At 35.9% G+C, this 24,799-nt stretch overlaps 1 protein-coding gene across 4 annotated transcripts in view; it reads left to right on the top strand.

The window, feature by feature from the left end:
* Rnf130 (ring finger protein 130) overlaps window positions 1–24,799 on the top strand; it is a 128,521-nt gene that overhangs the window by 39,727 nt on the left and 63,995 nt on the right. For all 4 annotated transcript variants that reach the window (XM_026412301.2, XM_026412299.2, XM_077801471.1 and 1 more), the window contains exons 2-3: window positions 4,115–4,309; window positions 24,264–24,514. In XM_026412301.2, coding sequence (XP_026268086.1) covers window positions 4,115–4,309; window positions 24,264–24,514 — 446 coding nt within the window. The remainder of the gene's footprint in view (window positions 1–4,114; window positions 4,310–24,263; window positions 24,515–24,799) is intronic.

The raw sequence follows: 24,799 nt of genomic DNA, 5'->3' as shown, positions 1-24,799 counted from the left end.
TCTTGTTTTAGAGCTGTTAATATTTCATTGTTCATATTAGTTTTTAATTACAGGAAGGAATAATTAGATGAGTGTAGTACAGTATCACATGGTTATAACAACTCCTCATTTTCTTCTCCTGAATAATAATTAGTTCCTGGAATAGGAGCTTGCATAGTTTATTCTTGCTTCTTATTGCCTATTATATTTTTTCTATTAAAATTGTTTTCAGGTCCTTTGGGTATAGTCTGAGAAGAGGAATAGCTGGGTCAAAACTAAAAACAGCATACTACAGGGACACAGCCACATCAATGTTTATAGTTACAACTCACAATAGCTAAACTGGAGCCAATCTAGATGTCCTTCAGTGAATGAATGGATATAAAAAAATGTGACATTTATATACAATGGAATATTACTCTGCACTAAAAAAGAATAACATCATGCCATTTGCAGGGAAATGGTTGGCATTAGAGAAGATTATGCTAAGTGAAGTTAGCCAATCCCCCCCCCAAAAAAAAATGCCGAATGTCTTCTCTGATATAAGGGGGGGGCAGTGACTCAAAATGGAGTTGGGAGGGAGAGCAAGGGAGGAAGGTTACCTCTAGATAGGGAAGAGGGGTGGGAGGGAATGTGAGGGAGAAGGGGAATAGCATGGATGGTAAAAGGAGACCCTCATCATTTTACAAAATACATGTATGAAGATGTGGATTTGGTGTCAATATACCTTATATATAATCAGAGATATGATAAATTATTGTATAATCGTGTATTAAGAATTTAAAAATAATCCAAAAATAAATAAATAATGAATGAATGAATAAAAAGTAAAAAATAAATATTTTTTTAAAAAGACATGTTTTCAGAACCTTTTCTGGATGATGATTTTGATGAATTTGGGGGAATGGGAACATTCATTTGCTCATAGAGTTTGTTGTTGGAATTTGTTTTGATTGTACAGTTTTTCATATAATCTGTTCTTAGTGGGTGGGGATTTAGTAAATCTCTTCAGTAGATTTGATGTATTTTGCTTGGTGGTTGTACCTCTTGCTGTGTCTTCAGTTTGAGAATCTGAAGGTGGTCAGCAAATAAACAGTAGGAGGATTACTGGCCTGCTATTCTTCTCAATGGACTGTGATACCATCAGAAGGAAAGGGGAAGAGGAGACTTGGAGGCAGTACTTGTTAGGGGCAGAGGGATATGAGATGCAAAGCTGCTAGGGAATTGTGGGGAAATTTCACATACATTGGTGTAGAAAATCCCCAAGGCACCAGACTGGATCATGAGGCCAACACAGGATGGACAGTGACAAAAAAGAAAGGGAATTTACTTTTATTATTTATTTATGTATTTTATTTTATTTTTTTATGATACCGGGGATTGAACCAGACCAACCTACATGCTAGATGAGTACTGTACCACTAAACTACACCCCCAGCCCTTTAAAAATATTTTGTTCTGAGATAAATAGCTAAGTTGCCCATGCTGGCCCTGAATTTGTAACCCTCCTGCCTCAGCCTCCTGAGTAGTTGGGATTATAGGCTTGCTATCACACCTAATGAGATTTCTCTTTTTCTTTTTAAAGCACTCAAGACTAAAGGAATGCACAACTCTGTGAGTTAAGAGTATCTCAGTCTTAGGCACAGTAGCATACATCTGTAATCCAAGCAGTTTAGGAGGCTGAGGCAGGAGGATTGCAAGTTCAAGGCCAGCCTCAGCAATTTAGCAAGGCCCTAAACAACTTAGTGAGACTCTGTTTCAAAAAAAATTAAAAAGGCTGGGGATGTGGTTCAGGTATTAAGCACTCCTGGGTTTAATCCCTGGTCCCCTCCCCAAAATAAAGAAAAAAAATGGATATCTCAGTCTTTATGAGTAAAAATTAAAGATCAGAGAATTTAGGTAATCTATCACAGTTGTTGAGCTAGTTGATCTAGAATTTGGACCAAGTATTGCTGATTCCTTAAGTATGTACTTTCCTCTTAAAGTAGTGACTTTATAAATGCATGTGAAACCACAGAGAGGAAGAATAAGTCACAGAAAAGCAAATGAGTTTCACAGAAGACAAGCATACAGACCTCTTTAGATATTCCTTATTTTACATTTTCTGCTGTTTATTCAGTATGTATGTTTTGAAAAATAACAAAAGTAATATTTTAAATTAGTTCTTTGATTGTTCTGTATTTGGATACAGTATTGGGCATTTTCAGGACCGCAGGGTTGCCATAACACATGACCTAAATGCTTGTATTTTAAAACAGCATGATTATCTGTGAGACAGATAATTGGTAGAAGTAAACAATCTGTTTTATAATTTTGAATTCGAAATGTAATGACTGTCTTTCCACCTACCCCCACCCCCACTGCTGGGGTCTTTGCACATACTAGGCAAGTGCTCTACCACTCAGCTGTATCCCTAGCATTCCCCCGTTTAATTTGAATAAGAAAGGGTTAATGTTCTGGAGTGCAGGCGTTGTGACAGTATCAATCACCACAAATTTTGAAAATGTTCATCTCCCGTTTACTATGTATTCAGAGACTTTTGGTAGTAGATGTGCTCTCAGTGCTGTCCCTATTCATGATAATTATAAGAAAATTCAAGGAAAGATGTTTAAGTGAAAATGATGGATGCGATTTTTCTCTAGAGTTAGTGACATGTCTACATTTTACAGATAAGTACTGTAAACACTTAGTTTGTTTTGCCAAGCAGTGTGCTTTCAGTTGCATGGGAAGTAAACATTTCCCCACTGGTGTCATTTTTTTATGTACTATAATTATACTTTATTATTAATTGATGCTTGATATTTTTAATAATTTGTTTGCTTCTGATTTTCACCTTTTGTGTCAGTATGCTTTGTTTCCGCTCTTCCTCCCTTCCTCCTCAGTACACACAGGATTGGCAGTGACTGATTCCAGGTCTGTGCCACTGCATATCACTTGGCTTTCTACAGCCTTACCTTTGGTGGCTTTTTTCTCCTTCTGAACTGCCCTTTGTTTTAATTTTAACCTGTTCTAAATATGAGGATGGGAGATGGGAAGAGCAGTCATGGGCATCTTTATAAGATTTGCAGAGTCCACTAGAGCTATAATGGCCATATGTGTGAAATAAAAAATCGAAGAGTTTTTTCTCACAAACTAATGCACTTCAGGATAGTTGAAACAAACGGCTTCAAAAATCTAGGCACATTGGGCTGGGGATGTGGCTCAAGCAGTAGCATGCTCATCTGGCACGCATGCGGCCCGGGTTCGATCCTCAGCACCGCATACAAAGATGTTGTGTCCGCCGAAAACCAAAAAATAAATATTAAAATTCTCTCTCTCTCTCTCTCTCTCTCTCTCTCTCTCTCTCTCTCTCTCTCTCTCTTAAAAAAAAAAAAATCTAGGCACATGACCTTGTAATGAGAACCCCAAGGAATGGTCTTGTTGTTTGTATGTCCTGTTAGATGGTGGATACAGTATATGTTATTTAATGTGAACTTGTAGAGTAATTTTTACCAATAAATACAAATTAGAGGAGTAGTATATTTATTCTACTTGCATGTCATTTTAGTTACTTAAATTTCTCAATATAGGCCCAAACTGAACTTCCCTAATTTGCTTTGACATTTATTAAGAAGTATGTTCAGACATGTTTGGATTTCAACGAGACTGCTTTATAATTAAATGGAAGATGACTTTGGCTATTCCATTTACCCCAAACACAATTACTCTCCTGTTTCCTCCCAGTGGTGGTAGTAGTGATAGTGATGGTGGTGTGTTTGGAGAAACTAATAAGTGCAAGTAAATGGACAGAAAGTCAGGTTTCGAGTGTCAACTGGGTTTCTGGGGTTTTCTTTTGTGTTTTCCCTTTCTTCTTCCTTTCCAGTCAACCCTAGATATTGCCAGTCTTTTTTGTTTTTGTCAATCTGTAATGTTAAGAAGTTCCCATTGTTTTTATTTGCAGTTCAGGTAACATTTTAATGGAAAATCTCTCTCCCACTTCAGACATCGATTCAGATTCATTGCATTGTCTTTCGTGGATATAGTAATAGCTCTGCTGGAAGAGAACTGCCTGAAGTACTGTAGATATATATCCTATTCAAAGAACAATTGAACTGTTTATCTTTAATGTGTATGTGTATTTTTTCCTTTTGCCTAGTTGCTGATCATCTGGGCTGTGATCCTCAAACAAGATTCTTTGTTCCTCCTAATATCAAGCAGTGGATTGCCTTGCTGCAAAGGGGAAATTGCACATTTAAAGAGAAAATATCACGGGCTGCTTTTCACAATGCAGTTGCTGTAGTCATCTACAATAATAAATCCAAAGAGGAGCCAGTCACCATGACTCATCCAGGTAAACAAAAAAAGGGGGGATTCTAGATTTGTCTTCTTTTAGAAATTATTCCTTGCTACATTGTACCTCTAGTAAAATCATATAATTTTGAACAAAATTCTCTGGTTTTATTTACTTTCAGCATTGCCATTTATTTGTGGAGTTGCATGTCTTTTTCCTTTAGTTCAAAAATAAAGTTTCCTTTATTTTTTTCTTAAATAATGATAGTAGCAATTGTAAAACTTGAACTTATTTAAATAAGTGACTATGATTGAATCCTTAGTACTTTTTGCTTGATAACTTTGAAAGATAAAGTATTTGATTTGGAATCATTCACCTAGGTTATATCATGGATTCTTAAGAGAAGCATTCTTTTTATCTCATCAAGATAAATGTTGACAATGACTTCGTGATTAATATAATTATAGTAGTAACAATATGTCATCCATTTCTGTAGAAGCACTTAGGATATTTCCTATGTAACTGTTTTCATGGTAGCAATTTATTGAGCACTTACTATATAATATGCCAGCACTATTGCTGTGAGCTTTTTAAATAGGTTTCTTAGATAGTCCTATAACCATGTATCTTAGATAGTCACAGTAACCAAGTATGATATAGGGTTTTCCCCATTTTACAGATTAGAAGATTGAAGCAATTAGGGCCATCAGAAGAGAGCTCAGACCCAAGTTTGCTGTGTTCATTCAATTTCACCAACCTGTCTCTTTAAATTGAAAACCAAAGTTTAGTTTTACATTCATAAAAATTTTAGAATATAATGTCTTATTGAAGGAATTAACTTTTCATCTTATAATTGATTTTCACATAACCTATTTTAAACAGTGTTCTTGCAGAGACTTGCTCATCTTAATTGAGAGTCATTGATACTTTGTGCATCTTTTTTTTTCTTCTTTCCTTCTCTTTTTGGTACTGAGAACTGAATTCAGGGGCACTCTGCCACTGACCTACATCCCCAGCCTTTTTTATTTTTTATTTTGAGATAAAATCTCACTAATTTGTCAAGGCTTGTCTTAAACTTATGAACCTCCTGCCTCAGCTTCCCTAGTAGCAGGCATGCACTAGTGTAGCTGGCTTCTTTTGTGCATATCTTGATAGAATAATATAGATGGATTTAATTCATTGTTCTGTGATTTATTGATTTGAAATTAATTCTTTTAGAACTCTAATATGTTTTTTCTCATTGCAAAAGTAGATGCTTATTATAGAAAAACTAAAATCAAAAAGCACAAAGAATAAAATAAAATGTGTGTGTTTGAATTCCCCACAGATCACTAGAGTCCTATAACTAATTCTTTTTTTTTTAAGTTTTAGATGGACACAATACCTTTATTTTATTTATTTAGTTTTTGTTAATGTGGTGCTGGGGATCAATCCCAGTACCTCACACATGCTAGGCAAGTGCTCTACCACTGAGCCCCTATAACTAATTCTTTAGGTAAACCAGAAGGAAGTAAAGGAGCAGTCAAGTGGGGCTGGATCTCTGTGTGGAAACACTAGATTCAAGACAGTAGTTTTTCTGCTTATGTCTCATTGTAGGTGTGCATTTGCTTTTCACCATTGCCCTATAGGGAAGAAAAATATTTGAAATTTTGGCCTTCACCTAGCTTATCTTCGTTCCTCGCTGATTTCTTCTTTACTGAAAACAGAAAGCAGAACGGAAAGGGAGAAATTCAACTGCGCAAAAAATATTTCCCAGTGGTGTTATTTTGTATTTTTTATTTTTCTTCTGTGGTGGGGATTGAACCCAACCTTGTACCCAATGATGTTATTTTACATGCACAAAAAACAGAGAAGTAACTAGAATGAAAGTATTTTAATATAAATATGGGAAGATTGGGGATTATAAGAGAAGGAATTAAAATAGTCAAAAATATTTTTCTTTAATTATTTTTGTTTGCCAGGCATGGTGGCACACACCTGTAATCCTAACAGTTTGGGAGGCAGAGGCAGGAGGCTCACAAGTTTGAGGCCAGCCTCAGAAACTTAGCAAGGCTCTAGTCAACTTAGTGAGATCCTGTCTTAAAATAAAAATTAAAAAAGGCTAAGGATGTGGCTAGTGATTAAGGTCCCTTGAGTTCAATCCCTGGTACCCCCCCCCTTGTTTTTGTTTAAAAAGGGAAGGAAGTCTCATCAATTAATACAGATATACTGTATTCAGATATGTTCATAGGTGACCCATAGAAGAAAAAAGGATAAATGGTAAAAGTAAATTTTGGAAAGTGCTTGAAGTATATACTATTTGTAGGGGTTCCTAGTACTCACTAACATATTGAGGTCTCTGAGAACTCTTAAAGGAAAGAATCAGTTTTATTTTATTAACTTAATTTTTCCAAAACTTACTTTGCCATGTAACTTTTTTTAAAGTTGTTGATATATCTTTATTTTATTTATTTATATGCGGTGCTGAGAATTGAACCTAGTACTTCACAAATGCCAGACAAGTGCCCTACCACTGAGCCCCAGCCCAGCCATGTAACTTTTATAACAGACTGGTGTATAACAACAACAAATTCAGGGGTAGAATATGAGAATAATATTCTTAGAACCTGTAAGACAAACAGAATGTAGGTGTACATAAGAGCATTAAAAAATGACTGCATTGGGAGACTGAGGGAGGAGGGTCACAAGTTTAAGGTCAGCCTCAGCAACTTAGCAAGGCCTAAAGGAACTTGGTGAAACCCTGTCTCAAAAAGGACTAGTGATGTAGCTCAGTGGTAAAGCACCTCCAGATTCAATTCTGTCATAAAATCTGTTTTGTTTTGTTTAAATCTTGTAGTGCTTTACCACTGAGCTATCCCCAGCCCTTTTATTTTTTATTTTGAGACAAGGTCTCCCTGAATTACAGAGGTTAGTCTCAAACTTGTAATCTTCTGGCTCAGCTGGGATTATAGATGTGTACCATTGCACCCAGCATGGACATAGCTTTTATATAGGGCCAATATTCACAATATACAAAGAGCTCTTAGCTGGACTCAGTGGTGCATGCCTGTAATCCTAGCTTATTATCTCCTGTTTTACAAGAAAAACAGGATAAATTCTTGATCTCTGTTGAACATCGCTGGAATATTTTCTCTAATTTATAGATCTCTATTTCAGTAGCTGTCCCAGGCTTCTGTTTGTGTTTTTAAAAATATTTTGAGTTATAGATGAATACAATACCTTTATTTTAATTATTTATTTTTATGTGATGCTGAGGATTGAACCGAGTGCCTACACATACTAGGCAAACACTCTGTCAGTGAGCTACAATTCCAGCCCCCCAGGCTCCTGTTGTGGTTCATCTTTCAAAGTCATTTTTAAGAGTTTATCAAAAATTTTTATTGTCATGACAATCACGATTATTTTTTATAGGGATGAAATTGTTCCTGCGAGATAATATATCACCTCTGAAACAGTGAAAAGAATTTGGCATTTACAATCCTAAGATTGGGATTTGAATCCTATACCCATTTGATTACTAGCCGTATGAGTTTGGGTAAATAAGTCTTTAAACTAGTGTCCTCATTTGTAAAACAGAGCATCTATTTGCCTTATTTACCTATGAGAATGGTTATGAAATTTATTTATTATTATTTTTTTAAATGTATTTTTTAGTTGTAGTTTGACACAATACTTTTATTTCACTTATTTATTTTTATGTGGTGCTGAGGATCGAACCAGGGTCGTGCACATGCGAGGCGAGCGCTCTACCACTGAGCCACAACCCCAGCCCCATGAAATTTATTGAGATGACAAATTTTTAAAATTATACAGTCATTATTTATTATTCTTGTGCCTGACGACCAGTACCTCTTATAAAATTAAGAAATTAGTGTGCATATTCCTTTAATTTTGAGACTGGTACTTTTTTTATTTCTAAATACACTTATTTTTATTCATTGTTCTGATATTTTTTCCTATATTATCTCTATTTTAAATGTACTTAGTACAAAAAAATAGTTAACCAATGGCTATTAAGTCATATTTGCTATATATCAAACATATATGCAAATGAGTGTCCTCAAGGAACACTTCACTCCATCAGGGAGACAGATGTAAGTGAAATGATTGGAGATACTTAATGGAATACCATGAAAGGGCCCTGACTATTAAGTCTGGGAGGGACTTATCAGAAGACTTCATAGAGGAGGCATTGGCCTGGGCCCTAAATAATTAGGATAATTTAGGATTTGACCAGAAAGAATAAAACATAGAAAATAAACACAAGAAGAAATTGTGATTGTGAGAAGTCTTATGAAGAAAAGACATCTGTTGCCTTGAGGAATTGACATTTGAATAGGAAGATCGGTTGTTAGAGCAGAGTATTCTAAGTGGAAGGATCCTAATGAGTAAAGTATCTGAGTGTGTGTGTGGGGGGGGGGGGAACAAAGCAAAAGTGATTTTAAGTGCAGGGTGGCGGGGGAGGGGCAGTATGGCTGAACAGAGAGACATGTATAAGGTAATAGCAAATTAAATTTAAAGCCTTATCTTCAAAGTAGAAGTATGCCTAAAGGCAAGGACTATTATTTAATAGTATAGTGAAAATTTTTAAAGAAAAGAGAAATAGCTCTCTGGGTCAGTGAGGTTGGTACTAACTTGGTACTCTGGCCTGTGAGATATACTAACTTGGTACTCTGGTTGGTACTAACTCAGTACAGTGAGGTATACTAACTTGGTACTCTGGCCTTTACAGGTGTGAAACCTCATACCTGTAGCAATTAGGCAGCTAAGCAGCTCCATTGAGGTAGTTCTGTCTTCTTCTCTACCATCTAATAATTGGGTGCTTAGAAAACCTAGCACGAAGCCCTGGGTAGAGTTATTGTGGCAAAATAAATCCCACTAAGCACAGTTCCTCATAGGTGAAGTGCTGTGAGGAAGAGTAGAAATGTGAAAGCCTCAGGAGATGAGTCCTGTCTGATACCATTTTAAATGAAGTTCATGATCAAGATTTGAGAGAGAGTGGTTATGGAAAGGTCCCATTTCAGTCCATCCAGCTGTACTACTTGAAAACCTGTTAATCTCTGAGAATGGTATAAGAAGTACAGGTCAAATAGCACGGACTTAGCATACTTGTCATCTGAAGCCTTTTCTGACTCCTACCCAGGTATTCCTTGATGTTAGGGCTCCAAAATTATGATCCTCTTCTAACCTCTCTATACACCAGCTCTCTACTCTTCTGTTTCTGATTGTACTCCGGGGGGTGGGGGAAAAATATATATATATATATTACACACACACACCCCAACAACTCCTTGCTTTTCTGGCTCATTAACATGGTTCTAAGCTCTCTCCCTCCAGAAGGGTTTTTACCCTATAAAGCAGCACTTGTCTACATGATGTTCAAAGACCCTTGCATAAGAATTGCTTATAGTACTGACATCAGTAAAGATTTTAATTCCAGGATCTTCCACCCTTCCCTGAACCTAAAACTCAGAACCTTAAGGGATTGACTTGGAGATACATGATGAGCCCTCTTTTGCTCACATGTCAGTTCTGTCTACCCTTCATTTTCGTTTAAAAAACATTGGATTACCACCTCTCTGTGCTGTGCCTTTAAATATGAACTGGTAGGAGTAACAAATAAATTATTTGATTGACCTTAATGAATTCAAAGTCCAAGGCCCCTGTAATCTTCAAAGACCATTTTTGTACCTCTCTGACAGCATTGTCCTTTTCCTCTTATTTTATCATTTGCATGTTTGCCAGTAGGGAAAGACCTCCAAGTCTAAGTTGAGATTTATATCTTAACTTTTTCTTCTCTGCAGTGGTTAGCAAAATGCCTTAAACAAATTAAATGTGTTGTTTTGATTGCATTAAGATACTTAGTTTTGTTATTAAGCTTGCTTTCCATTTAAGTATATATTTTATGACTAATCTTAAAATTCTACATTTTTAAGTATAATTATTTTGTTTTTCTTTCCTTATCAACAATGTTTTAAGAGTTTGATAGTGTTTGTGCAAAGGAATGCCCTTCATCTGGTGACTTAAGGACATCTTTCCCAATGCAGTGTCCATTGACAGGAAAAACTGCTCAATATGTGGTTTTACTTGTTACCTCTAGTTAGCAGAATGAGTTCTTTATCTTGTAGCAGATATGTGGTAATATTAAGGGGGATATGTAAATGGGCTCTTGGATAGTTTAAAAAAATGTACATTTGTCTGAAAATTAAGGATCTGTTTTCCTGGTTTTTAAAAATCTATGTAGACTTTACTGTTACTAAGTCTTAAATTATGTCAGATAGTTGTCTAATTTAAAACTCTGCATAGATTTATTTGTATGTCCTTCAGAGTATATGGGCATTCTTAACCAAATTGTACCATTTCTTTTTAATCTTTTTATCAATCAGAAATATCTTTTTCCTTTGACTGGCAGAACAGAATCAGTTGAATGTCTCTTCACCTTTTTCTGTGATATTTTCTTATAAAATGTATTTAGCTCTATACTTGCTATCTAAAAATGAATAGGAAAATATCATACTTTATAAAATATAGGGAAATTCACTTTGAATATAAAAACATACTCTATGAAAATTAGTAAAAAGATCATACACATTGCAGAATACTTTTAAATATCAATAATTTGGACCATTTAATGTAAATCTATTATCTTTTTTTCTGAAAGTTCATCAAGAAAATAAATAATATAGTCATGGTATTATTTTACCATTTAAAGATTTTTAGCTTCTAATTTAATACAGATTTAATTACCTTAAAGAAGATAGAGCCTGCACTTTGATTGTACTGCTATGGCAGGAAGAAAGTTAAATTGTTTGAATATTTTTGCATGGGTTTGCAAGTATTTTTCTAGTTATCTTCCATGTAATCTATGGTTTTTAAAAATTCATAAACCAGGGTTGGGGTTATGGCTCAATGGTAGAGCGCTTGCCTAGCATATGTGAGGCACTGGGTTCAATCCTCAGCACCACATATAAACAAATTAATTAAATAAAAGTTCATTGACAACTAAACAAAATTTTTTTTTTAATTCATAAACCAGGCAAGTGATGCTTACCTGTAATCCCAGCGACTTGGGAGGCTAAAACAATTTACAGAGATTCTGTCTTAAAAAAAGGGGTTGAGGGGCTGGGAATGAACCTCAGTGGTAAAACACCCCTGGTTTCAATCCCATTACTCCCTCCCCTACCCAAAAAATAAAAATAGCTTCTAAAAAATGCTGTGATTTTATTTAAAAACTTTTCCATAAGCTTATAATTTTTTCTTGGTTTATCTGCATCCTAAGTAGAACTGGACAAACCACTTCATCTGGCAGATACTTGACATTACTTATCCACTACTCATCCTGGCTTGTTGGAGCTCACATTTGATTTACTTTTTTGTTTGTCTTGTGCTTACACACTCCCTACTGGCAGCAGAAAAGGAAGGAAGTTAAATAATATAAAAGATTTGTATAGGTTTAGAGTACCAGTTTATAAATGGATTTCATAGATTATGGGATGGAATGTATTTTTAAATTAATAGCAGTTCACATGATGAAGACTTTGGACTTTCATTCCCCCCAACCCTGGGGATTGAACCCAGGGCCTCACATATACTAGGCAGCAGTACTCTACCACTGAGCTACACCCCCAGCCCTTTTTATTTTTTATTTTGAGATTGGGTCTTACTAAGTTTCTAGATCTGGCCTCAAACTTGTGATTCTCCAGCCTCAGTCTTCCAGGTAGCCAGGGATTACATGCTTAGCAAACTTGCAATTTTATATAATTATTTTTTAAAAAATAAACCTTATTATAACAGATTCACATTTATGGAAACATTGCAAAGGTAGTGTAAAAACTTTCCAAAAAAATCTGCACTCAGATTTTTCCTGTTATTAACATTATACATTAATGTTGTAGTTAATGAATCAGTATTAGCTTACTAATAATTTCATAGTTATAAACTGAAGTACCTTATTTTATTCAGATTTCCTTCATTTTTAGCTAATGTCCTTCTGTTCTCAAATCCCATTCAGGATACCACATTACATTTGATCATTGTGTCTCCTTAATCTCTTTGAGTTGTGAAAGTTTCCTAGACTTTCCTTATTTTTGCTGACCTTAATAATTTTGAGGACCACCAGTCAGGTATTTTGTTAAATGTCCCTCATTTGGATTATGTTGATACTTTTCTCAAGTTAGACTTGGGATCTGGGTATTGGGAGGAAGGCCACAGAGATAAAATGTCTTTAGCATCATATCAATTTATGTGCTATTGATGTGATTATCAACTGTTAATTATCAACTATTTATTTTGACCTTGATCACCTGGCTGAGGTAGTATTTGTATTTGTCAGGTTTCTCTATGAAACTCTTGGTTTTGCCTTCTGTACAGTACTTTTTGTAAGTCACTATCGTAGCCCACACTTATGCACTATTTGCATATGGCAAAATATCTGTATAAGTGTTTGGAATTCTTCTTCATGGTGATTTGTCTCTTCTCCATTTATTAATTTATTCAATCATGTATTTATATCAGTATGGACTCACTTATGTTTTTATAGTTTGGGTTATATGTAATAAAGAATGACTTTATTACTCAATTTTAAAATGTTGGCCACTGGAAGATCTTTCCATTTACTCCTGTGTTCTTTGACTTGCCCCCATTATTGTAGGTATTTTTTTATTTGTCTTTTGAGAATTTTTTTGTACTATAAGATACACCAGACCCATTCTATATGTATCCATGTCCCAGTTCTAGAATCAGTCATTTCTCCAAGGAACCCTGTTTGCCATGTATTGAAAGATGGCATTAAAAACCATGGTCTGATCAGTGGAGTACAGGAAGGGCATTGAGGGGGAAGGAGGAGGGATAGAATAAGGGGAGAACCGTGGAATGAATCTGACCTAACCTGCTTATGTACATATATGAATATACCACAGTGACTCTCACCATTTAAAAAAAAAAAAAAACAAGGGCTGGGGTTGGGGCTCAGCGGTAGCACATTTGCCTGGCATGTGTGAGGCACTGGGTTCGATTCTCAGCACCACATAAAATAAATAAAGGACTATCAACAACTAAAAAAAAATTTTTTTAAATAAATCTGTAAATAAAAAACAGATCAGTGGACTAGAAGGAAGGGGACAGAGTAGGGAGGAAGAGAAGGAAAGGGGAAGTTACAGGGACTGGATTATAGAAAATTATATTTCATGCTTGTATTGTTATATCAAAATGAATGCCAATGTCATGTATTACTAAAAAGAGAGATTAAAACAAGAAAACACAATCTAGGCATTAGGTGTGCTTGTTACCACTGAGGTTATCTGTTGCTTCTGGGCCTGACAGAGCAAAGAAATGCGTGTGTTTATACTAACTACCTATAAATTTTCCTACATATTTATAGAAATAAATGTATCCATAAATATTTCTATATTTAAGCATCTGTATCTGTGTTAAGCTGAGAATGAGTTAATACTTATGTCATTAACTCTAATCAATTACTACATGGATTGTTCTAGCTTTCCTCCTTATCTCAAAACTGCCACTTCAAAAGTGAGAAACCTGGCTCCCACCATCCTATGTCTGTTAACTTAATATTCTATAAACTTAATGTTCTGTTCCCTGAGTCCTTGGGCTTGTGGACTCTGAAACAACAAATTTGAAGGTCTTTTTTAGAATTCTGGTGTGCTGGGTGTGAAAGCTAATGTGTGGGCTACTTTCCTCCCAACTTATCTCTACCCTGGTCAGAATGTTTAACTCTGTACTTGACCATTCTTTCCCTCCCCATTAAAAAAATTTTTTTATCAAAAATTTATAAGAAGGGCTGAGGATGTAACTTGGTGTAGAGCACTTGCCTAGCATGCATGAGGCTCTGAGTTCAACCCTCAATACCCAAAAATAATAATAATCATCATCATCATCATCTTATAAGAAGCCAGGCATAGTAGTACATGTCTATAATTCCAGCTACTTGGGAGACTGAGGCAGGAGGATTCCAAGTTTCAGACCAGCCTGGTCAACTTGAGGAGACCCTATCTCAAAATTTAAAATAAAAAGAGTTCAAGATGCAGCTCAGTGGTAGAGCACTGGCCTAATATAGGTAAGCTGCTGGGTTCAATCTCCAGTACCATGGGGAGGAAAAATGGAAGAAAATAGAATATAAAAATGGAAGAATTTTACCAAAGTAACAAGGATTCTTGGAGATTTGGTATAAATAAGAGTTTGAGTGAAAAATCCCTGGGACCGTTTAATCTTGTGAGCTCATTGTTGGCTAATGTGTGCCATGGCTACATTAAAAAAAAAAAAATACCGGAATCTTGGGCTATATCCCTGTGGACATAATCAGATGTGGTGTTGGAGATGTTGTTCTTATGCTGATCTTTATAATCAGAAGAATTATATTCATTTCTAACATTTTATTTTAGTAAAAATACTTTAAAAATTAATGTCCAGAAAAGAATAGGATGAAAAAACTCTTAAATTTGATAAGTTTCTTATCAAGTATCATTTGGAATTCTGGTATAAAAGTGAATATATATGATAGTAACTATTTTAACCTATTGAATATAATAGAAACCATAAATCTATATTTATCTAAAAGGTAAAAAAGTGAATTGAAAGTTTAATGAAAAAATGGAGTATTTACCTAGTCGCAAAGTACCTCCCCACAGATCTTTTTATTAACTGCAACTCGGGAATGAGAAGCTTCATGGTACAGATGCCTAGAGTACATCACTTTGACCAAATGATCAAAGTGAACTTCATCAGTAATAGCACAGATCAAAACTGGGCACCACCTGGTAGTATAAACTGCAAAGAGCACAGCATCACTCTGTGATGTTACTGCCAGAGGTGCATGACCTGAATCCATCTGTGGGAAAATGACTTCTACACAATAACTAGACTGTGATCTTTAAAAGTGTTTGGGTTGTGAACATCAAGGAGAGAGTCACTATTCCAGACAGAGACTAAAAAGAATGGTCAAGTGCAGCTGGGTGATTATGATCTTGACTGCTACAAAGGACATTAATGGGAAAATTGGGAAAGCTTGAGTAGATTCTGAAATTAGGTAATATTACGTAACATCCATTACTGATCATTTCCTGAATTGGGAAGTTGTATTCTGTTTATGAATTTTTTTTGTTGTTTATAGGAGAATACGTACTAAATATCAGGGATGAAGAGGTATATCAGGGATGAACAGCCATTCATTCTCAAAGTTCTAAATTCTAGGTTAATATAATATTTCTAACTTTCCTCTCAGGTGCAGTGGTGCACGTCTATATTTCTAGTGACTCAGAAGGTTGAGGCAGGATTGCAAGTTTGAAGCCAGCCTGGGCAAGTTAAAGAGACACTGTCTCAAAATAAAAAATAAAAAGAGCTGGAGATAACGTAATGATAGCATGCCTCTAGGTTCAATCCTCAGTGTGTGTGTGTGTGTGTGTGTGTGCGCGCGCGCATTTTTTTTTTCCAACTAATGATGAGGCTCTGGGAATAGTTAGTATGGGAAAAAAGCTTGAAGTAGGATCCAAGGGAAGATGTCTTTGATTATTTGAAGGACTGTTAATGTACATGTAATGTAATGTGGACATTTTCATTGTCCGCATTTTACAACTTGAGGTTGGGATGGTTTCTTATATTCATTAACACTTTTTTAGGACTTTTTTTCGTTATGATACATAAAGTAATGATGCCCCTTATAATCAGTCATATTTTGCATCATTCTTAGATGACATACAGTTTTTCAGTGCTGTTTTTTCCCAGGACAGGACCTAAAGCCATGAATGTCCTCCAGGCATTTGTACCATGAAACTACTCTTTTCCCCTTTAATTAATAAAAATTCTGTGGGGAGGTACTTTGAGACTAAATAAATACTCCATTTCACAAAGATTTTAGTTTTAAAAAAGACCCTCATTGTCTTAAAAGTGATAGAACCAACTATCTAAAAAGTGTTAATTTAGTGGGGGCAGGTCTTACATTATGTTTGTTTTTTTCTTTTTTGGCAGAGCTGGGAGATTGAACTCAGGACCTTACACTTACCAAGCACTCTAACATTGAGCTACATTCCCTGCATTTCTTACATTATGTTGAAGATTGATAACATGTCCAAACTCTTTTAACTTAAAGACTCTGTGACTCTCTTTTGACCAGAACCTGTCTTATAGCTGCTCCTCTGGACCTCACCATCTCCCTGAATTGTCATATCTCAAGTCTTGAACTCCAGTGTCCTGTTCTGGTCATTGCCTCTGCCAATTTTCCCCCCTCCTCCTGTCATTTGGTAGTGTTGAAGCTTCCAGTTCCTTGAACTCTTTCTCCATCTTTTTCCAATTTTTTTCCTCCTGATTTCACTCTTCCTTTCTGCTTAAATTGCAAGAGCCACTATTTCAGACACTGACTAGCAGTTTCTTTGAATCAAAAGATGTCCATCAAAACATGACTTACCAATTACCTTGAGGACCATTTGGCTCCCCGAATGTGTTAAATATCAGGTTAAGGAGTTTAAAATTTATTTGACTGACAGGAGGAACAGATACATGTTTTAGCAAAACTACTGACAAATTTCAGCAGGGAATTTATAATTGATATAGCCTGTCAACTACATCTGTTGGAATTACTGCTCTACTTAATTTATAAAAATAAAATGTAGCATTTTTTTTCTTCGAGTTCATTAAGGAATCAGTGAAAAGAAAAAATGAGAACTGGGCTTGAAGAAATGAGGAAACACTTTGCATGTATATATGTGTGTGATATTGGGAATCAAACCCAGGGCCTTGTGCTTGCTAGGCAACTATTCTGTCAGTGAGCTGTATCCCCTCTCCTTTTTACTTTTATTTTAAGACGGTCTTGCTAAGTTACCAAGGCTGGCTTTGAACTTGCAATCTTCCTGCCTCAGTCTCCCAAGTAACTGGGATTACAGGCATGCAACACTGTGCCCATCTTGAAAAAAATGAAACTATTGTAGATAAACAGTTGAGAATGACTTAATTAAGTCAATGGAAGTGAGCGTGAAGGGAAGGTGTTAGACCCTGAATGAGCCGACTAGACTCATTGAGAAACAAACAGCATAGAGTTCTTCCAGTATGTGTAGCATGACAGAGTATCATAGAAAACCCCTGAATTATACCTCTGTCCTTTCAGCAATTTTTTTAAAAAACATTATAGCAATTTTAATTTTTCACCTAATGCATATGATGTTCTGTTTGACAAGTAAATAGGTCATTGAGTTGTATAGGAATAACTCTAATACCATTGCTAGTAATTACTGTTATAAAATATCTTTGTAGACATTTAATGTAGGAATGCAGCATCCCCTGAACTTTTTTTGAAGGCTAGTTTCCTGAAATTATATGTCTGAGTTTTGAGAGTCCTTAAAACTTCGGCAGGTGATTTGAGCTTATGAAACAAATTTATCTGTTAAAGCATAAAAACTGTTAAATAGATTTTATAGAGGGTTGTTACTTTCATAGAAAATATATACACTTATAGTGAAAAAGTTAAAACCACCTCTCTCCATTTTGCAAGCCCTGTGTCAGTTCACTTTTCTCTTCTTGGGTCTTCCTTTAAAATCAGCTATGCAGCTGCACTGGACTTGCCCTGAGATTTACTCCCAGAAGAGGTAAGAAGGAGGGTAGGGATTTCTGGCACTTCGCAACTAAGTAGATTGACTTTCTGAGCTAAAGCCAGAATCCTCTTGGTAACAGGAACATTGGTCAGCAAGTACCTGAGTGCTTCCTGAGCTTGAAGGGGAAATTAAAGAGAAAGAACAGAGTCCCAAATGCTGTGGTAGGGGCTTTTGGTTTCCTTCCCACAGTGTCTTCCTTTGCTTTCTGTGAATAATAACAACACGAGTTGGATAGCTCACCAAGCTGTAGCATTTACTGAGCATCTGTCTTAAGTTTTTTTTCTTCTTTGAAAGAAAAACTGAAATTCAGTAACGTTGAATATCAGACTGAGATTTGAACCTAGATCTTCTGATTCATGAGCCCAAAAGGAGGCTAATTCTGAGGCTCCTGTTTTTGGCCCTTCAAAATTAATTCTGTAGCCAGGACTATAGGAGTCCATTTTTCCACTGGTCTGTTTTCCTCATTGAAAAATAGGTTTTGCTGGGAATTGTAAGACTCTGTTTTATAGAAAAATTGCCCTCCCAACCGTTCTGTTTTTAATAGGAAAAAAGATAAGTAGAAAATGTTGTTAATGCTCTGATTATAGAATCATTTTGCAAAATGTCGATGAAATTAAAGTATTAGAAAAATCAGTTTTGCAAATACCATTATAATAATTGAGGTGAACATCAGCCGATGTTAAGAGCAGTGAATGAAAGCCTATTGAGGAACTGCTTATTCACACAATATGAAAGTATTACCACGCAGATTGCTTATTAATTAAAAAGAGAAAAGCATTCATGTGCAGTAGATAAATCTGGATGTTAGGTCAAGATTAACTAAATTATAAAATTTGCCATCAGCAATAAAAGTAAAACCTGCCATGTGCTTCCTGATATACTGTCCTGAGAAGGAAGGACATAGAATTACCTCATAGCTGTCTTACCGGGTGTTTAATTTGGAGATATAATCATCAGGAAACAATCAGGTAACCCAGCTTAAGGAACATTTTCAAAGTCTCTGGCTTGAACTCTTCAGAAACATCAGTGTCATGAACGGTGGACCAAAATGACCTGCAGAATTATTTTAGATCAAAGGAGACTTAATAAAATGTGACAACTAAGGACAGTGCCCACAGCCCCCGATTGGAACCTGGATATAAAACTAAATGAAACAATTGTGGAAGTAATTACTAGGAGTAGTGCAGAGATACTTCAGTATGAACTATATATTAAAGAACAGTGTTATTAGAGTTAAATATCTCAAGTATAAATAAATGAATTCTGAGCATTTAGAATACACTTGTTCTTAGGAGATACTGTTGAAGTACTTAGGAATTCAATGTTTTATTGTTTGCAACTTACTCTTCATTGGTTCAGCAAAAATTAAATACATAAAGGATGAAATATTACCAGTTGACAAATCTAAATAAAAAGCACATGAATATTCACATAGTACTAAAACTGTTCTGTGGGTTTGAGAATTATTTTAAATAAAAAAGAAAAGAAAAGGAGTATTGGTGCTGGGGTTGTGGCTCAGTGGTAGAGCGCTTGCCTAGCACGCGTGAGGCACTGGGTTCGATTCTCAGCACCACATACAAATAAATAAAATAAAGGTCCATCAACAACTAAAAAAATATTAAAAAACAGAATAGGAGTATTTATTAAAGAAACCAGATTCGGTGTGTTAGTCAGCTTTTTGTTATTGTGACCAAAATATCTGACAAGAACAACTTAGAGAAGAAAAGGTTTATTTTGATTTAGATTTTAAAGGATTCAGCTCATGGTCAGCTGGCTCCATTTCTCTGGGCTTGAGGTGAAGAAGAACATCATGATGGAAGAGTGTGGTGGAGGAAAGCTACTCATCTCATGGCAGATGGAAAGCAGAGAGAAGATGGGGCCAAGGAGAAGATAAACCCTTTTAAGGCACACCCCCAGTTACCTACTTTCTTTCTACCTCCCAGTAGTCCATCCAGCTATCAGGGTTAATTTGAATTCCACTGATGAGGTCAGAGCCCTCATGATTCAGTCCTTATCTTAAGCTCCACCTCAGAACCTTGCTTCATTGGGGTTTCAACACCTGAGCTTTTAGGGCTATTCCAGATCCAAACCATAACACTCAAGCAGTGAGCATAGATTTCCATTAAAAAATAACAATGGAGCAAGCTTTTCAAGAAAATAGTTAAAAGTAGGAATCACAAATAGGTTGTGTTTTTATTTGTTTGCTTTTGTTTTAGGAGGGTACTGGGGATTGAACTCAGGGGCACTCAACCACTGAGCCACATCCCCAGGCCTTTTTTATATTTTATTTAGAGACAGGGTCTCACTGAGTTGCTTAGCACCTTTATGTTGCTGAAGCTGGCTTTGAACTCTTGAATCCTCCTGCCTCAGCCTCCCAAGCTGCTGGGATTATAAATTTGCACCACCACGCCCAGCTCACAAATAGGTTTTTTTTTTGTTTGTTTGTTTTTTTTTTAAGGGAGAGAGAGAAGTGAGAGAGAGAAAGAGATAATATTTTAATATTTATTTTTCAGTTTTTGGTGGACACAACATTTTTATTTTATTTTTATGTGGTGCTGAGGATCGAACCCAGCGCTCCATGCATACCAGGTGAGCGCGTTACCGCTTGAGCCACATCCCCATCCCCACAAATAGGTTTTTAATTTCATTAATCATCTCTGATTAATGAATAGCTGCTGTCAGACATGTTGAAATGCATGGGATGCTGAAGCTATGTCCATGTTTTATTAGCAGTGTTTACCAAGGACTTAATACATCTCTACTTAAATGTTTATATCACTACACTCTAGCTGACCCTTAACTAATCACTCACTGCTTGATCTAACCCATTTTTATCCTGAAGGTTAACTTTTCTCTGGCATTAATGTTCTTCTTGAAACTAGCCAGGCTCTCCAAATCTTTATTTCAAAATGACATACATATCCTTAAATTGGGCTTAAGGTATGGGGAAACACAGGGCCTTTCTTCTAGGAGTAGTCCCCTATATAACTCATCAGATTATAAGGGCTTTAAAACCTAACACAATTAAGAACTCAGTCCACATCCCCTAGGCTGGGGATGTGGCTCAAGCGGTAACACGCTCTCCTGGCATGCGCAGGGCGCTGGGTTCGATCCTCAGCATCACCTAAAAATAATATAAAGATATTATGTCCACTGAAAACTGAAAAATAAATATTAAAAAAAAATTTCTCTTTCTCTCTCCTCTCCCTCTTTAAAAAAAAAAAAAAGAACTCAGTCCTTCACTAGTATTCTGATGATCTGTTGCAGTTATTTTTCATTTTGTTGGATCTTAGTGACTTAGACTACTTTGCCATCATTCTTCTTAGTCTCCTATGTGCTGAGGTGATGAAACTATGCCTGTGTTTTATTCTGTTTCTAGTCCCTTATGATTCTTATTTGCTCTCCTGAGAGCAGATGCAGTTTTCATGTCATCAAGAACAGGTAATTTTTGCAGGGCACCTGGCACATACTTACAATCCTGGCTACTTAAGAGGCAGCTGAGGCAGGAGGATCAGAAGTTCAAGGTCAGCCTCAGCAACTTAGTGAGAACCGGTCTTAAAATAAAAATTAAATGGGGCCGGGGTTGTGGCACTTGTCTGGCATGTGTGAGGCACTGGGTTCGATCCTCAGCATAACATATAAATAGATAGATAGATAGATAGATAGATAGATAGATAGATAAAATAAAGGTATCGTGTCCATCTACAACTAAAAAAAAATTTTAAATAAATAGATAAAAATTAAATGTATGAGTGCTGAGAGCCATTAGCCAAGTAGGTATGACAATTTCCTTGCCAGCGTACCCCATGTTGCTTAGAGGAAGGACTCGTGGAAATGGACTTGTCTTGGACATTTGCAGTGACATTGCATGTATGTTTGAGAAAGGTGACCCTGCTCAAGGACCAGGGTGGATCCGGGTTTAAGGAGGATCCTACTGGATTAGGGTGGATCCAGGTTTAGAGTGTATCCTGCTGGGAATAGGGAGTATCCCGCTCCTTGAGTGTAGGGCGGTTCCAGGTTTAAGGTGTACCCTGCTGGGAATAGGGCGTATCCTGCTGCCTCAGGCTCCTTGGGATTCGGAGCCTGGTGGAATACGTGAATTTCCCCAGAATGTGTGTAGAGTGCCCGTGTGAGTTCGGCAATAAAGATTTGCTGTTTGAATCTACAAAGCTGTGAGTGGCTTGTGATTTTGTGCCCAGCCAGACTGCGGCATATGAGTTTGTTGGGATGAACCCAACTAACATGTATAACAATAAAGCTCTAATTTTTAAAAAAATGAAATGTATGTCAGAACTTGAAAAAAATTAAAATTTTAATTTAAAAGGGCTGGGGTATAGTATAGCTCAGGGGTAGAGCACCCCTAGATTCAATGTTCAGTACCACAAGAAAGAAAAGGAGGGGGAATTTTTTTGTCTATTTAAGAAGAGAAAGGAAAATTTAAAAAATAAAGAAGTGAAAGGAGCCTCTATAATAGTATGTGCTCAATAAATATCATTGAATGGATGGTTGACATAATTAAACATTTCTTTTCCCAAACAGCTTTCCTGTTGAAATTAGTTGATACATTTATTTAGTGTTGTTTGAAAGAAATTACCTGGATTGGTTCCCTCAGCTACTTGTGCAGCTTTCCCTCTTCCTTTTTCAGCTTGAGTCTTCAAGAGGGAGCCTCAGAACTGATTTCTAAAACTGTTTGTACCTGGTGTGATTATAAAGCAATGAGACTGATTGTCATATGTTGTTTGTGGGATCCGTCTCAGTTACTTTATAGCCATACCTGGTATCTTATACCACAGATCATTGCCTGTTGAACAACATTTAAAAGCACAAACCTAAGATTTCTAGGTGGAAATTTAAGCTGGCTTAGCATTATTTTATGATTTTCTCTAATTTATTACTAACCAGAACTCATTTCGGAAAGGTAATTAGATATTAATTTTATTGCTTGCTTTAATTTTGCATTTTCTTTTTGTTATGGATTTTTAATCAGTGTTCTGATAAACTGCTGTTCTGATAAAGTGGCTGGAACAATTTTGAATAAGGTAATATATAAATATACATTCCATTGGATTACATTTTTCATAAAATTTCTTTTATTAATTTTTTTTCTGTCACATGTAGTCTTTTGACTACATGTAATACAAGGATAGTTCTTTTAGCTAAATATGAAACATAAAGCCAAATGTTTTTAACACTCATCAAAGAAGCTTTTGAAAGTCAAGTGTTAGGGGTTGTTTGTTTTGTTTGTTGGTTTACATTTACATACACAAGCCTTATTCATATTCTAATAGATAATTATACTTTTCTCTTTCCTCAAATAAAATGTTTATTCCTCTTCTCCTATACTTCTATCTCTCTTAAGAGTTCTTTGAAGAAGTCAGATTGTATGTACCCATAAGTAGCTTTATAAAAGGTTGGTTGCTGACATATCAGTGGTAGACAAGCTTCTCTGTTTCCTAAAATTAGGAAGCTATTTCCATTGTGTAGAAGGAAAGAGAGAGAGATTTTATGCTATCCACAGGAGAAGTAGTTACTTGCCTTGAATGTATACCAGCTTCTGGAAATTAAGAGGGAAAGGACTAGAAGGGCTTAGAAAGGGCTTAGAAGGGCAACTTAAGACCACGTTTATAGTTGCATTATTTGTGGCTGTGACAGACGTCTAAACAGCTATTAGAAGTTGAAGATTTTTTATGCCAAACTAGTCCGAATGTTAAAGCTTGAATCTTTCTCAAGAAGGGCTTGAGTTCCAAAAGGACTTTGGAGTAAACTTGAAAGGAGCCTTATTTGGGTCAGGTCTACATATAGGACCAAGGTTAGTTTGAAGTGTTACTAATAAAGGTATGACAATTTGTTGTTGTAGTTCTGTTACTAGGCATATGTTGTAAGTCTCAGTGATGTTATAAAGCTCCATGCCTTATGCTTCTTTCTATCCCTTGTACAGTTTACATATATTAGGTACTCCAGGAATGCAAGAAATACCTACTTGTTCTATATGTAACAGTATTTTTCTTCATTTCTTAAGATATTAGGACTTTCTGAAGACCACTTAAGATAGAAAAAGTTTTATAATATAAACCCACCACGATTTTATCACATTTCCATGGCTATATATTATGCTGTGATATTATCTGTTGTCATATTTGGCTGGCTTAATAATCTTTTTAAAATGTAGTTGTCTTTAAGACAAGTTAATACTGTTCTTAACACTGCAGTTGTTTAACGCCTCATGTCTAAGTTTAGGTATTATATAACATGGTCCCACTTGGAAACTACATACCCAACTGCAGCTTCGTTTCAGTTGAAAAGCTGAATCTATAAATTCTTCCCATTAGCAAAAATTGTAGTTTTTCTAAGGAACATATTTTATTTTTCTAAAAATTCTAAATGTCACTTGTATATATATTTATTTTGCATTACAGGCACTGGAGATATTATTGCTGTCATGATAACAGAATTGAGGGGTAAGGATATTTTGAGTTATCTGGAGAAAAACATCTCTGTACAAATGACAATAGCTGTTGGAACTCGGATGCCACCAAAGAACTTCAGCCGTGGTTCTCTAGTCTTCGTGTCAATATCCTTTATTGTTTTGATGATTATTTCTTCAGCATGGCTCATATTCTACTTCATTCAGAAGATCAGGTACACAAATGCACGTGACAGGAACCAGGTGAGCTACCAGAACTCTCCAACAATAACTATAATCCATAGGCGCTATTGTGATCACACATCTTGCAACATTTTTTTTGATTAAAACTGTAACCTTAGGGGCTGGGACTATGGCTTAGTGGTAGAGTGCTCACCTAGCATGTGTGGGGCACTGGGTTCGATCCTCAGCACCACATATATGTAAAATAAAGATATTGTGTCCACCTAAAAAAAAAAAAAAAAAAAGCTAGGAAATAAATATTAAAAAAAAAAAGCTGTAACCTTAGAGTCATTGTAATACATTGAA

Source organism: Urocitellus parryii, chromosome 1, assembly GCF_045843805.1.
Source record: "Urocitellus parryii isolate mUroPar1 chromosome 1, mUroPar1.hap1, whole genome shotgun sequence".
NCBI classification, from domain to species: domain Eukaryota; kingdom Metazoa; phylum Chordata; class Mammalia; order Rodentia; family Sciuridae; genus Urocitellus; species Urocitellus parryii.
Note: the sequence above shows the minus strand (reverse complement) of the source record. Positions and strands in the feature narration are given on the sequence as shown.